This window comes from Micrasema longulum, unplaced genomic scaffold, assembly GCF_059751315.1.
Source record: "Micrasema longulum isolate JH-2025_06_02 unplaced genomic scaffold, ASM5975131v1 h1tg000615l, whole genome shotgun sequence".
In the NCBI taxonomy this organism is placed as follows: Eukaryota; Metazoa; Arthropoda; class Insecta; order Trichoptera; family Brachycentridae; genus Micrasema; species Micrasema longulum.
Window position 1 is genome coordinate 37778 of NW_028277811.1, and position 16116 is coordinate 53893.

Consider the following 16116-nt stretch of genomic DNA (forward strand, 5'->3'; position numbering starts at 1 on the left):
GTTGAAATAAAATATTTATTTGAAAGGGTGTTTTCACACCAGAATATTTCATAGTCCCTTGACTGGTACCTGAAGCGTAAGACTGATCATCTTACCTTCATGCAACAGTTAAAAATATTTTCAAGATGCACTGCGATTGGTGTACCAATGCAGTGCTTTATGTACCATTAGGTGCGGAAAGGGAATGATGATGATGATGAAATAATTAGCAAAAAAATATATTTTACTGGACAGTATTTTATAGACCTTTATTACTTTAAAAATGTTTTTAAAAAACTGATATTTTCCTATTGCCGTGCAAATTTGAAACTTTCGTTGGCGGTGTATTTTGTTCCACATTAAAATATGCATCAAATAATAATCTCGCCCTCCGGGAGTAAAACATCTATATTTTTCAAATGTTTAATTTTTAAAAACCTAATGACGAATTTTTTTTTCAGCCACACATCTGGAGTTATATTAATAAGTGTCCCAGCAGAAGTTTTCACTCATAATGCTCTCTATATTATGTACTGCCCGATCTTAATTATTGCTCTGATTTGCACTTGGTACTATTTCCTACCAGTTTTCTTTAATCTGAATTTACAAAACTCCTACGAGGTAAATATAACTAGTCCTGTAGCTCAATCACAAATAACTATCGACGTGCTTTACTCTTAAAAGACTACGGTAAATAATCCCTTTTCGCTCGGTGATGTAACATCGTGTTACCACTAGTAAAAGACGGAATACTCTAAAGTTCAGACATTTAAAAAAAAAAAATTGAGACGTATTGTTTAAAAATTCCTTTTCCATAATTTATGCAAATAAACATATACATTTGCCCTGTTGTACTAAAATAAAACAAAAATCATAAATACGCTTCTCATATTACGCGCGTGCGTCCCTATCACAATCATAAACCGACTGAAGACTAAATCTGTTTTACCCAACACCCGCCACAGAACAGCGTCTCTGTCTTCCTTATCATGTGTTCTATCTTCGTGCTCTCTCTTATAAAAATGTGTCGTTGAATTAGCGGACATTGGTTCTTCGCGTAACAAAGATAATATTTTTTTGTATTAACATCCAGCATAGTTATACAAATTTGACTTTCCAAATCCGGTGTGAAAATGTCAATTTGAAGATTACAAAAAATACTAGTTTATGGTTTTAAAAAATAAGAGAGATATATCAAATCTTCTGTCTTGTGTCGACTAGTGTGACACCACAGCCACACAAAGTTAAAAACATGCTAAGCATTTGAGCGATCACAATGAACAATAATGAACATGCTTAATTCATCGCAGTCATAGGTCAAAGCGTTAAGTTAACGCTCGTGTCAGTTTGTTTTTTGTTTTCCTCGTAAATAAAAACAGTTCACTGGCGAAAAATCGGCGTCTACTACAATAATTAATACAATATAATGCATTTGCAAAATAGTAAGGAGTATCTAATAGAAAAAAGTGAAAATTAAATTACAATTAGGTACTATGGCGACTGCTTTTCTTGACATTTGGCTTGCCAACCGCCGGCTAAATGCAATAAATAGCATGATAAACAATAAATAAATAAATAAAAATAGCAGTTTTGGAATATTTTCCATATTTACACCGGTGAAATTCCGTCGCGAAACGTAAATATTTTGACATTTAATATTAGGTGTTCACGGATGTTCCATTGTGATCGCGATTACGATAAACAACCATGGTGAGAAATTGTTATCACGTCGCTTATTAGCACATCGATAGTTATTTGTGATTGAGCTACTGTATACTTTTTAAAGAAAATTTAGCCTGTACTATGAAGAAAAACTTAGAAATTCATTTTTCTGATCGTGAGTTATTTACAACTCGTGGAATGGACCCCAAATTTAAATATTTTGCTACGTGAATTTAGATTGAATCATAGGAGGGCAAATATTTATTTTTTTATCAGCTAAAAATATACCTATTTGAAAGTAATTTTTGTAAAACTAAATTTTCCGTAGAAAAATGTGAAAAATGGAACATTACTTTACATCGTTGTGGTATTTTGGAGTAAATTTTTATTTTCATTGTTATATTTAATATTTGATAAAAAAATAAGTTATTTGGTTTTTTACGAGTACACTCGATTTCTTATTATACCCGATTATTATATATATTATATTATATTATATTATATTATTATTCCCTTTCCCCTTCTCTATGATAACCGAATGGAGCTTCTCGCTACTATCCGTGGCCCTTTTATAGGTCCTGTCGGATATGCAGATCTGGTGGCTTCTAAAAAGAATTTCAAGGCTTTTAAAAAGTTTTGTAATCATTTCGGCGAATTGATCATGTCCAATCAACTTAATCCCAGTTAGTGAAGAATTGACTTCCCTCTCTTCTCAATCCAATGAAGTACATATTATGTACTTCTGGATTACTTTCTTTCGGCACAAAGATGCTAAGGCTACCAGATTTTAGAGAGCTCCTTCGGGCAGCTTTTCTCGTTTGACAACGAGCAAATTTTCCGTGTATGTGGGCACCGCCAAGGAGACTTAGTCCTCAGATGCGGTGTGCGGTATGTGGTGGGCAAGCTATACCCGATTATGAATTTATCAGTGTTATGGATAACTAATTTAGCGCTATTTTCCAAATATAATAACTCAGGGGCGCTTTACAAAGTGACTATATGAATATTGGCTTTGATGTCCTCAGTTTTTTTGTCTGTTAATGGACAATAAACTTAGCCAATTTAAAAAAATATTTATTTTCATATGTTGTATTATCAGCGATATGTTTTTTTTTTTGTTTTGTGATTTTCAAATTACTCCGCCTGTGAAGTTCTGTACAGTGAGTTGTCCTGATTGGTGGGTTGGCTTCTCGGTAACCGGAAATACATCACAACACTCTGCCATTTCATTGGTTGATTTCATTCGGATTTTAATTCCATCACTACCCTCAAACTGCTATTTACTGCCTTGGTTAGAAGTAATTTAGAATTCAATTCAACAATTTGGTCACCTTATTACAATGTTCATATTTTAAAGTTAGAAAGAGTACAACGTAAATTCCTTAGATTCATCAATTACAAACTTAATATACCCGCTGAAAATATTGATTATGATAATTTATTATGTACACTAAATATGTCAACTCTATGTAAAAGAAGAATTATAAATGACTTATTAAATTTATATAAAATAGCGAATGACGTATTGGACGTCCCGGAATTAACTAGTGTTATCAGCTTGAAAGTACCTCTTCGAAATACTCGGCAGCTAACGTTATTTTTTGAATCTCCTGGCAGTCACAATTATTATTACAATTCACCAATACCTAGACTACACCGGCTAGGTAACGAGTATGGTGAAGTTGATATATTTTGTCTGTCCTTATATAAATATAGGTTAAGTATTCAAAAGGTTATAAATTAATTTATGTAAAATTTCTTAATATTTTTCTTTATTTACTATTTCTTTTTCTCATGTATCTCTTTAATAATGTATAAACTTATATGTATGTATATGTATGCGTGTATGTTTTCATATGTAAATTTTTTAAATATTTTTCTATGTACCATATACCTATGTTGGTACATTTCCTGATTTTTACTTATTATTGTATCTTTTAGCTTTTCTTATGTTATCTTTTATTTTAACCAAATTTACATACTTATGTTTCACTGCTGCACTTAAATGTAATTTCTAAAATATGTAAAAGCCCATTGGGCGTGTAAATCAATAAATAAAATAAAATTAAAATAAATAAAATAAAACTAATGACGTCGTTTGAAGCTGTTCATTTTTATGATTTTTGAAATATATTTTCGAGAAACTTCGCCATACAATAAAATGCTTTAATTTTTACCGCGCGTAAGGAAACATTTTTAAAATACAATTTCCCGTTGCACTAAACTTCCTCGTTTGACTTAAAATGTATAATTTTAGTGAAACTTTTTCGTAAAACAATTTATTTTGTTCTAAATGTGTTGCAACAGAGAAGGAGAACATTTTTGAGAAGGGAATATGAAAGTCTTAGCATTTACAGGGCTTCTGATCTGTCATTGGCTGGTTTAAGTGACCACTTTACTCACTGTGTAATATTCACTACTCTACCCATGTTTAAACATACACACATTTCCTCAACTATTCCATCTGTTGACTTTTGTGAAGTAGAAGAGCTGAAACCTTTATCATGCGGGTGAGATTCATGCGGCTGAACCAAGTCACCTACTAGGCAACGCCTGAAAACTATTTTTCAATGTTTATACTTATACCAGATAGTTTAATCAACAATGCTTTGATTTTTTTTTCATTACATGCTACGGATTTATTCAAATGATATGAACTATGGGTTTAAAGTTTTTTTCCGAAACATCGTGAAAAGAACTTGATGGTAGCATCTTAAATAAATCTTACACTTCTTCAGCACACAAAATACTAGCGACGCAGGGTCAATTTATCAAGTTTTTAAAATGTTATTATTATATTTTTATAATTTCGCCGCATTCTGTGAAACGTGCCTGTTTAATAATAAGTAATTAAAACGACGAAAAAAATATTATTTCAATGAGGAACTTCAACCCTACGGGAAATTGGATACAAAAAATATTTTTTGCGCGCGGTAAAAATTACAGTAATAAATTGTGCAGCAAAGTTTTTTAAAAATGCACAAAAAAAAAATTCAATACAAACACTGGTTTATATGAACCAACCAATCATATGAGAGCTGTGAAGGATATCCGGTTAGCTTATCGTAAACTAACCAATCGGAAGAACTGACAGAGAAGAACCTCTGACGTCACACGCGGAGTTATTTCAGAAATACAAAACTTTAAAAAATCATAGCACTGATAATACGATACATAAAAAAAAAAATTGGCTTAGTTTAATAGTCAATTAACAAATTTACATTAAAAAAAACACTGCCTCATTGGACGGGCCATATAGTAAAAAAGGTACATAAACAATATACCTAATGTAATAATAAATTAGAAAAACAAACATAAAATACAACACAAGGCAATTTTAATTATGTTTTTGTGCGTAATCCATAAAAATGATAGTGTAAATACGTCTATAAATAAATATTATGCTTGTCTTCAATACATTTAAATAACTTATTTCCAAAAGTTCTTGGGAATGTTATATAAAATTAAATGCTTTTAAATAAAGGTATTTTAACATTATTTGACAACCTGAAGAACTAAAAAAAAAAAATTATTCAACCATGAACCACTTTCTTTCTTTGTTAAATTATTTGTATTCTATTTTAATCGATTACAAGAGCACTAATTTATATATTATTTATATATAATAATTTATTTTATTTTAATGTCTTTATTTCAGTATGTGGAAATGAGATTTTCAAAAACAACCAAAAACGTGGCTTCAGCCATTTATTTACTTAGTTCATTTTTGTACCTGCCTTTTACAATATACGTACCGGCCCTTTCTTTAAGTCAAGGTAATGATTAATTACTATTTATTTATTTGTTTATTCTTTCACAATTTATGTTTTTTTTTTACATTAACCCCTTTTACGCTGCCCGAATTTTCTAATTCTAAACAAAAACCTATATTTCTGTTTGTTTTTTTGTGGGAAAAACAATTTTTTTTTCCAGTCTTTATTTCATGTTTTAGGTATGTAGACAATACGCTACATCGGGCACCAAAAAATGATCGCACCACTAACCGAATAGCATCTAGGCGATCGAATTGCGGGTTTTACTGGTTCGCGGATTTTGGAGCTGCAACTGCGTCATCTTTATATACTTTGCCACCAAACCCCAATACAAATTAATGCAATTACCTACCTTGTATGGGATTCTTCCAATCTTATTGATCGTACTGATCTTGCGACATCGACTCTATCAGATGTTCAAATATGCACTTGTCGTTTTCTTGATTTCGTGCGATAACACGACACACTGGATAGAATAACTTTAATTTTAGGGCCTTAATTATAAACCTGGTATAAAGTTACTCCTAGGCATAGTGGTAGAAAAAGGATGGGAATACCAACCTTATTCTACCACTACAATAAGGGTGGTATTCCGTATTCTACCACTATGCCTAGAAGCTACTTTATACGAAGTTTATCAGTGAGGCCTTTTGATAGCTAAAATAACTTATTAGCGATCGCGCTGTGAATACCAAGGTCACATCCACATTTGATTACAGTCCAGGTGTTATGTCATAAAAAAAACACGGAAAAATATAAGGAAAACAAGAAATAACGTTTTTTATCTAATAATGAAAGTAGCGGAAACAATTATAACTTCAAATCTTTAAAATAATTACAAAAAATCATCATTTTAACACTAGCTAAATTACAGTTTTGACAGGACACGTGCTACTGACATACTTATCGTTTTAAATTTTACTCGGTGGCAATTTTTAAAATAAATTATAAAGGCTAGTGTACAATATACCTAATATACTAATCGCCCACTGATAGGAACAATTTAAATCACTTTGATACTCCAATTATCGTATTTTTTTAAAAGAAAATCAACAGCAATACAAAATAATATATACAACACTATAAATAAACATAAAATAAAGCCAAATAAGTTCTCCGCATAAACAAAATTATAAAAATCTAGTTCAGTTAGATATTGACAGAATGTGGTTTTAGTAGGTATGTGAAGATGTGTGTGAGTAATGGGAAGTAATGGGTATGTGGAAGATCGTCTTCATTGGGTAGTGTAAAGTTAAAAATAATGTGCCTTCACTGGAATGTCCCGTGCCGAGGGAAATATGGCTTAAATATATATTAAACACAATAAAATCATGTCAAACTTACAAATAAAAACACTTTTTACATATTTGGCTTGATCCTGTCAACAATCCGTGCGCAACCCACCTCTATTTGGTATTCTTTGATAATTGTAGTACTTACTAATTGTCATTATGGACCGTTGTCTTTATGGATCATTGTCCATTGAAAGTAGGTTGTACACAAGTGAAATATATTTTATTGTTACAATTCTAGAATAATTAACTGACTTTCTTTTTATTTTTGCAGTAACCGGACTAAATTTGTATTACATATCAATAGGAGTATCGTGTATCTGCATTTTTTACACTGCTGTGGTAAGTAAAAAGTACAGAAGGTGAATCGTGCATTTTCTGTAAACAACAAAATAATTTTAAAAAACAGAAATACTGATCTACTAGGGTTGATGTCAAATTACTGACAGCAATGGAAATTGAACATGATTAATCTCCCCCATCAGAAGTAAAGAGAACACTATGGACAACTACTACAAAAGCAGTAGCACCCTTATGTACCATCAGTAGTTCAGTGGAGTTCAGTTCAGACATGAAGTAGTGCGGATCAGTTTAATTAGTTGTTGCTGTTACTTTCGCGCATAGAATTAAGAATAGTCCAGAAACCGCATACGCGCATTAAACAGAAGGCGATTAAACTACTCTTAAATTAGTAGTTTTACGTTTTGACCCATTAGTTTATATGTAGACGTCGCTCGGTACGCAACTCCCGATTTTAATTCAACTATGCCATGTTGTGACGTTTGAAAGTGTAGAAATACTGCTGGGGTCAAAAAGAAACAGGGTGGGATTACATTTCATACGTAAGTAGCAAATGCATTACTTAAAATTTTTATTATTTTTCTATCTGTCAGATTGTCAAAGAAAACAAAATGAACATTTTCTTGGTGTTGCCAGGATAGTCAATTTTTTCACGCTACCTTTCTCGTCATATATTATTTAACATGACATAAATATAATATCCGCTTTATGTAAAATAAAATTTGTTACATTTTTTAAGGTCAAAGTTCATTCATGAAATTACCGTTATTAAATAACCCTTTTCTTATCTACTCTGTTGTGTAATCAATGTTTCCGCGTGTACAATAAAATTTTAGAGAATTTTAAAAAAAATACAATTATCATAGATTTGTGTTATGATTATATTTTTCGCGATCTGGCAACATTAAGTGGCGACTTCGTGCATGCGCGTGGTGAAATTGGGGGGGTTTTTTGGACACATTCCGATGTATTCAAATATGATTCTACGCTCTTTCTGGACTATTCTTAATTCTATGCTTTCGCGCTTCATAGCTAAATAATTCTTCATTTTATTCAACATTTAACATGTAATAAATACACATCAAAGCACAAAGTCCCTTTGATTCATCTATCAAACAAAAACCTTACAGTTACTTATACAGGGTGTTCTTTAAAACATTGTCACATCCGAAACCACAATGATCAGTATGAGCAAGAAGACATATTGGCACATAAAAATATTTTTTTAGAACAAATGAAATTTAAAAAAATAAAATATCAAAAAAAGCAAATGGTTGCTTACTTCTGCAGGGCTGAAACGAGGAGGGAGAAGGGGAGAGTCTGATACTGCGCCACGCTCCCCTCACTTCTCCCCTGCAGAAGAGTAAGCCACCATTTGTTTTTTCAAATATTTTATTTTTTAAATTTTTCTTTGTTCTAAATATTTTTTTAAATATGCTAATATGTCTTCTTGCCCATGCTGATCATCGTGGTTTCGGATGTGACAGGGTTTAAAGAACACCCTGTATAAATATAGAACTGTCAAAAAACTTTTCCATGTAATTTAGTGATCTAATTTACGCACGCAAGAAAACATTTTGTATATTAAATTTCCCGTAGGGCTGAGCTTTCTGATTGGATGAAAGCAAAATATGTTTTTTTTTTTGTTTCTAGGGAGGTCTGAAAGCTTTTGTATGGAGCGATTGCTTCCAAACATCTGTTCTAGTGATGGTCTCCATTGTCATATTAATAGTTGGCACTTATGGAGCTGATGGCTTCCACGAAGTCCTAACAACTGCTAGACAAGGTAGAATATTGGATATATTCGAGTGAGTCAAGTACTGCAGTTGTTCATTTAATGGATACTACACAATGATTCACCTCATGGCGCTATGGTTAACGCATTCAACTACCTCACATAACATCCAGGGTTCAATACCCAAGAAAATAGATACTGAAAAATTGTTTAAAAGGATTGTTTTCCACTATAGTGTAGAAATATATTTCATAATTTTATTTTCTAAAGTGTAATATCTGAAGTGTATACAATGCCACTGCATAATCTGTTGTATGATAGAACTATTATAGCAATTTATTTTTGATTTAATAGCATAATTATACATTTTTACAATTTAAAAAAATTTCACTTGTTATATTTTTACTAAAACTAAAATCCCACCAAGCCACTTTTTGTAGCTTGTTGGTGAAGATTATATTTATACTGACTTAATAATATTATTTACATTTATAAAAACAATGAATTACATATAAAAATTAACAGCCGGAAAGATCAGAATAAACATGTTTATACAAATAATAATATATAAATTTATTTTTTAAATACAAGAAAATACATGAAAAAATAAAATATTTATACCTAAGCTACTATTCATATATAAACTCTTGATCGAGTAGCCACTCTCTTATTTTGCTCTTGTTACAATGTGAGTTAAATTTAAGTTCTTTTGGTAATAAATTAAAAATTCTAGGTACTAAATATTTGAGAATTCTATTTCCATATTTATTGCATACTTTCGGTACTACTAAGCCATCATTAGACGTGAAGCGTGTATTATGGTTATGTTTGAGAGGAAACTTGAATGTATTACTATGAAATTGTTCCAAAATGATGCAAAGCCACAGTATTCCTCGAACAGGCAGAGTTTTGATTGTTTTGTACAGGAGATCATTATTACTTCTTTGTTCGTAAATCTCTGCAGGTACAATTCGCTTAACTATAGAATACTGTAGACCCTGGATCATTTTAATATTAGTTTTAGTCGAATGTCCCCACGACTTTATACCATATCTTATTATTGATTCTACTAAAGAAAAATAAATAATTTTAAGAGTGATTTTAGGCAAAATAAAAGATAACTTATAGAAAGTACTCACAAGAGTCCGCAATCGATCACAAAGTTTAAATATATGACGATCCCATTTAAAATTATGATCAATAAAAATACCCAAATACTTATACTCCTCCACAAATTCTATTAGTTCACAATTACATGTGTTAGAAATACCATCATGCAAGCAATCATTTAATCATTTAATTAATTAATCATTTCAAGAATTTGAAAAATCACCTTATACAGGACATGCTCCATGGCAAGGTGCAAAAAGAAAATACGTTTATTTTTTTAAATAATTGATTTGCGTGTTGGAGTGTATTGTTCATGACTATCATGTCCATATCCTCTCTTTTTCACCCACTGACAAGCATCTACAACATAAGAAATTAGTAAGCGTATTTAAAAACAGCAAAGCAGGTGTTCTACGCCCACTCAAAACGTATTTTTTGACACAGCGACTGAGTACAATATCACATTTTACAAAAGCGAACATGTGAAATATGAGACTTATCATCTTATTTAAATATAATTATCTAAAGGTATCTACAATTGATATTTCAACAATTCAAGTAAGAAAAATGTGAAATTGTGATACGATTCATTTGAAATAAAAGAAGACCAAATTTCGTTCCTTGAGTTACTCCATAAATCAAACAATACCCGCGTAGATTTTCAGGGCCACTGTTAGCAATATGTGTATAGTATTTTTTGAGCGACCCCGCATAGGTTGGACCTATTCTGACATTTCAGTTATTGTTAGAGGAGCCATCTTAAGGGTAAACTATGTGTTATTGTGTTGGGCATGTTGGAAATGGAAAAAGAAAATGATGTGTGTATGTGCTAATAATTTGTACCGTGTTGCAATCGGCAGTAGGTTCATTCAGTGTCATTTTATCGTTTGTCGTATGTAATGCAGTTTCATTTAAGCCCAATTAAAATTAAATGCTTTATGGTTCCCTGCAATACACACGACAACCAACAAATGACTCTGAATGTACCTGCTGCCGACTGCAACATGGTACAAACTACTAGAACATAAACACATTGTTTTTCTACACAACACATATTTTACCATGAACATGACTCTTACAACGGTAGCCGAAACGTCAGAACAACTCCAACTATGTAGGTTATAAAAAATACCATATTTATTTGCCTATTGGTTTGTTGTGCTGAAAAACAATAAAATTGTCACAGTTTAATAAATTTTATACCTAGAGGGTGATATCGGTAGTCAGTATAATAAAGGGTTAATATCAGTAATCATTGTTACAACAGATACACAACTATTAAGTTCTCTTGCTTCGCCATTAGCCAGAACACCTTTCTGGTAGTGAAAAGAACATAGGTTCAAATCTTCTTATTAATAAACCTTTTAGAATTACTTGTATTCATGTTTTTCGTTTAACTGTTTTCAATAACATTTTAATATTTCCAGTTTCAATATGAATCCATTCGTAAGGAATACTTTTTGGACAATGATTGTTGGATCATTTTTTGACATAATGTGTGTACTGGTTGCACAGCAAGACAGTATTCAACGGTTCACATCTGTTCCAAATATTAAAGATGTGAAAATGTAAGTTCTTTGAAAATTAATTTCATAATATCTACAATATATGGATAACTCATTAACTTTAACTGGTGGCTAAACTTTTTTGATAAGATTTTTAAATGCAGGAGGATTTGAACGCATTGCTGATTACAATTTTCTAAATATAAATAAAATACACAGCTAGCATCAGTAAAATCATGAGTAAAATCAACAATCAATTTTTACAATAAATCATAATATATAAAATTTTATCAGCTCCCAAACAGTCTGAGAAATCTAGTCACTGCTGAAACTTAGAAATGGTCACTTAGCTCCATTTCTAGTATTTTAAATTATGTGGTCAAAATAAGTGCAGTACCTATCTAGAAATAAAAAAATATAATGTTGTTTGGTTTATTTAATATCTCCGGAAATTTATCACATTTGTTTGATGTATATTTAATCTACGTAGCTCCTCCCTTTTGAAGAATTTCATATTTCTTATTGTTTGGCGGGTTCTACTAAATCAATTTCGAAATACATATTTTCAGTCAATGTATTCTATCAATAACTTAAAATTGACATGTACGAAAATCACAGATCTTTATATGTCAGCTTAAAACCAGGACTTCTCTTGAAACCGATTGAATTGTAAACTGTTCAAAGATGTACAGTATCAGCATTTAGAAGAGTATGTTGGGCTTAAGAAAGAGACGACGCGGCCAGCCTAGTCGGCTAGCTTCAGCTTTGTAGAGCGTCGTCTTGTCATTCATACATTAATACAGATACTGGACTCGTGCAACAGAGACGACGCTGTATAAAGTCAGCAGTCTCTTTCTTAAGCACGATGAACTTTATTAACTGCCAGGTACTGTACATCGGACAGACTGATAGGAAAAATATGAGAGAAAGGGAACACACCAGCTCTTTGTTTTTATATGAGTTAAAAACTCTACATCAAGTTATCTCCGAGCCTGCAATCTTAGGGAGACCAGAGTCACTGAACATAAAAGAAGCAACCAAGATTCATTACGACAAAATAGACAAAGGTGATGAAATGCGATCAAAAATTATTATAGTACTCAGTGATACATAAAATACAGAAAAGCGTGGACTGTGAAACGACACAAATTTCAGATCAACAAGCTCCATAAAGCAATGACTGTGACACGGTACAAATCTTTATTAATTAATAGACGCTGTTACTCGATCCGAAACTTCTATGACTTTGAATATTACAAATTTAATAATGATCTGTTTTCTTCCAGAGTATTAGTCATCTACTGGATTGCCATAACTGGAATGATGATTATGAGCGTATACGCTGGTATTTTAGTATACTCTGTTTATTTTGGCTGTGATCCCATAGAAAGAGGTGTAAGTTCACTATTGAATTCAATTCATGTTTAATAAAATGTTTAGTTCAAATGTGTGAATAAAAAGCAATTTTCTTTTTCAGTTAGTCGGAGAAGCTGATCAAATATTTCCATTCTTCGTAATAGATAAAATTAGGCATATTTTTAGTTTCCCGGGATTATTCATCGCTGGAGTTTTAAGTGGTGGTTTGAGGTAATTAGTCTTCCTATTTTTCCTCGTCAAATGATACTGAATAACATAGCGTTTGTTAGGTTAATTTAGGTTTATATGCAAAAGTGAGTTGTACATACATTATCGTTGCTTCGAAGGCAAAGTGGCACTTGTACACAAATTGACTTTTGAGAAAAATTCATTTTAACAGTTTTCAGAGTGATACGAATTTGTGTGAAGGTTATTTCTCACTATTTTTTTATTGAAATTCAGAACACAAGTGATTTCCAACTCAAAGATAAGAATGCAATTGAAATGCAAAAGATTTTAAAGAAAAATACAAACCATTCATAATTCAAAACCTTAAAAATTTCAGAAATGTTCTTTTGCTTTTGAGGCAACGTTATTACATGTCTGGTTTGTTGAGGTTAAGCAGAGTTCATACGAGGGCAATATAATAGAAAGAACAATACTGCCCAGTCCCAGCTCGACCATGCAGGACAAGACAGTAGAACAATATGACAATTTCACTGTAGTTCAAATGCAGAATGCGGCAAAAATGGACACGCGACAAACAGCACGGTGATGGGGTAAACCATTGTCCTGCAGACATAGCCTACTGGTCTATTTCTAAGACGTCTTAGTCCGTTGTCCTGTCCTCTAAATTTCTGTTCACACTAGAACAATAGGTCTGAAGCTGGGACAAGGCAGAATCGTCCTGGGAACTATGCATTAGCATTTACCTTTGACTAGGTACAGTAAATTTCCAGGTTCAATTCTTCCCACATTTAATATTTTTCTCAACACGGCGAATATATTATATTACTGGCTTGACAATGGCCCAGGAAATCTAATTAATAGAAATATCTTGTGATTCAGCATTGAAATTACATTTCAAAGAATACTCTTTATCAAGTTTTTGGGTGAATGAAAATAAAGACTATAAGGAAATATCAAATGAAGCATTTTCTCAACCACATACCCCTGTGAAAAGGCATTCTCTGCTCTTGTATATACTAAAAAACAAATACAGAAACAGATTACAAGTGGAATCCGATTTGAGATTACAACTTAGTAGTAACATCAACCCGAATATCACTAATTTAGTTGCAAAAACGCAACAACAAAATTCACATTAATTAACCGTGTTGGTGTTGCTGTTGTGCGTTAATGAATAATTATTAACATATTTTTTTTGTATTTGTTTTACAAAAATAAATGGTCCAAAATTTATTGCCGGTTTTTTTACTAAGGGGGTCTTTGAAAATTGTGCTTGATTTCCTAGGGGTCCGTGGCTGAAAAAGGTTAGGAAACGCTGAATTAAAGAATTAGATACAATTATGATATTTTTGGCCTCTTTTCAACTCAAACATAAATATTTTCAAATAAGTTGTGTAAAAAAATATTTATTTATTTACTGAAGAGTCTGGTTGTAGTCCTGTGATAGTGTTGAGATAGTTATTTGAATAATTCATTGGTTCAGTTCGTTTTTATCCAGCAGACCAAAACAGAAATCTGCAGAAATAGATTTTTTTACAAAATAGGCATAAGTAATGACCGACGAAATTCATAAAAAAAAACCCTTTAAACAATTTTAAAAATAAACTTATTCATTTGAATTTTATAAATAAAAGGTTTCTTAGAACTCCTGTACACTTAACTCAATTTCTTCAAAAATGGCAGACCAACAGATTGGGCAAAAACGAACTAAAGCGACGAATTGGAAATGAATTAACACATACATAACTTTTTTTCATTTTGACCACCTCTATTTTTATTTTAGTTACCTGGCAGCCATCTTAAATACAGTAGCAGGATCCATCTATAACGATTACATCAAACGAGACGGAATATCGCAACGAAAAGAAAAGTTAATTATTCGCTCCCTTATAGTGATTGGTGGGATATATACAGTGGCTATGGTTCCTGTCGTCGAAAACATGGGAACACTTCTATCCGTATGTATTGAAAAATAACTTATTTAGTATTAGTTTATGGATTTTAAGTTATTACTTTCAGGTATTCCTCAACGGTGTTTAACGTGCAATCTACGCAATATTTAATTTAATTTGGCCTAACTTTTGCCTAATTTTAGAGAACCGGTGGGTTTAAAGTTTTTTCTGAAACATCACTTCACTCTAACAGTTTTGCATTTCTGTTTCCTAACATTCTATGCCAATCTCCTGAGCATTCTATGCCATAGGGCCTGCAACTGTAAATTTATTATTTAGTGCGCTGAATGCAAACAGGCATAATGACTTTTCCTATCACTGTAGATGTAGCTAATCTAAGACGTCTGTCAGCTGGTTCATCTGAAGAGCACAGTTCTATAAGATATTAATTGATTAATACTTTAAGCAGAATTGCCCTGTGACTTATATATAAGCCAACAGTTTGTATTTCACCCTCTGTGGAAAGGGTAGCTAATTTGAATCGCAACATAGTGGAAAAATATGAACTTTTAAAAACGTTCTGTAAGCTGTTAAAAATTATTAACTACAGTGATAGAAATTGTATTTACTATTGTTAGAATGGACTGCATAAGGCCGTCAAATAAATAAATAATGTATTTAATTCAATGAAGGAAAAAAGCCAAAGACATTTTTGTTACATGAAGGCAGGATGTCTTACGCTTCAGGTTGCTAGTCCAGGAACTATAATTATAATAGTAATCAACATTAATTACCATAAACCAAATAGGGGAGTGCAGTGTAATACCTAGGTACAAAAAGGGAATAATGACGGTAGACAAGACAAGCGCTTAACAAAAAAAATATATGTATTTAAAGTAAGTACTCGACATTTTAGGTTATGTACACCTTGGATAGTATCACGGCCGCACCATGTTTATCCTTCTTTGCTCTGGGAATGCTGGTGCCATTCTGCAACTCAACAGGCGCCATAGCTGGTGCCATCAGCAGTATGTTGGTCCTAACCTGGATAGCCGTGGGATCAACAATCTACGGAGTCAACAACGCAACACATGAAGTGTACCCGGGGATACCTAACACGTGTAACCACACAATGTCCGATAGTAACTTGGACTTTTCAGAAAGGTAATTTTTTAATGCGATTAAAATATTTTTATTTATTTAAAACCATTTCATTTATTTTTTCAAATGTTCTTGCAATGTCTCAGGCATAAAAGATGCAGAAATGTGTCGAGATTCATGCATTATGTAAGGTTGAGACAAGCATTATCAACATATCCAAGA

At 32.0% G+C, this 16116-nt stretch overlaps 1 protein-coding gene across 5 annotated transcripts in view; it reads left to right on the plus strand.

Annotated features, from left to right (window-relative positions):
- LOC148280099 (sodium-coupled monocarboxylate transporter 2-like) overlaps positions 1 to 16116 on the plus strand; it is a 41932-nt gene that overhangs the window by 24534 nt on the left and 1282 nt on the right. For 4 of the 5 annotated variants that reach the window (XM_088228922.1, XM_088228923.1, XM_088228921.1 and 1 more), the window contains 9 exons: positions 441 to 600; positions 5300 to 5417; positions 6981 to 7048; positions 8660 to 8814; positions 11279 to 11419; positions 12643 to 12751; positions 12834 to 12943; positions 14685 to 14859; positions 15710 to 15957. In XM_088228922.1, coding sequence (XP_088085048.1) covers positions 441 to 600; positions 5300 to 5417; positions 6981 to 7048; positions 8660 to 8814; positions 11279 to 11419; positions 12643 to 12751; positions 12834 to 12943; positions 14685 to 14859; positions 15710 to 15957 — 1284 coding nt within the window. The remainder of the gene's footprint in view (positions 1 to 440; positions 601 to 5299; positions 5418 to 6980; positions 7049 to 8659; positions 8815 to 11278; positions 11420 to 12642; positions 12752 to 12833; positions 12944 to 14684; positions 14860 to 15709; positions 15958 to 16116) is intronic. The other variant, XR_015822699.1, reaches the window with a different exon arrangement.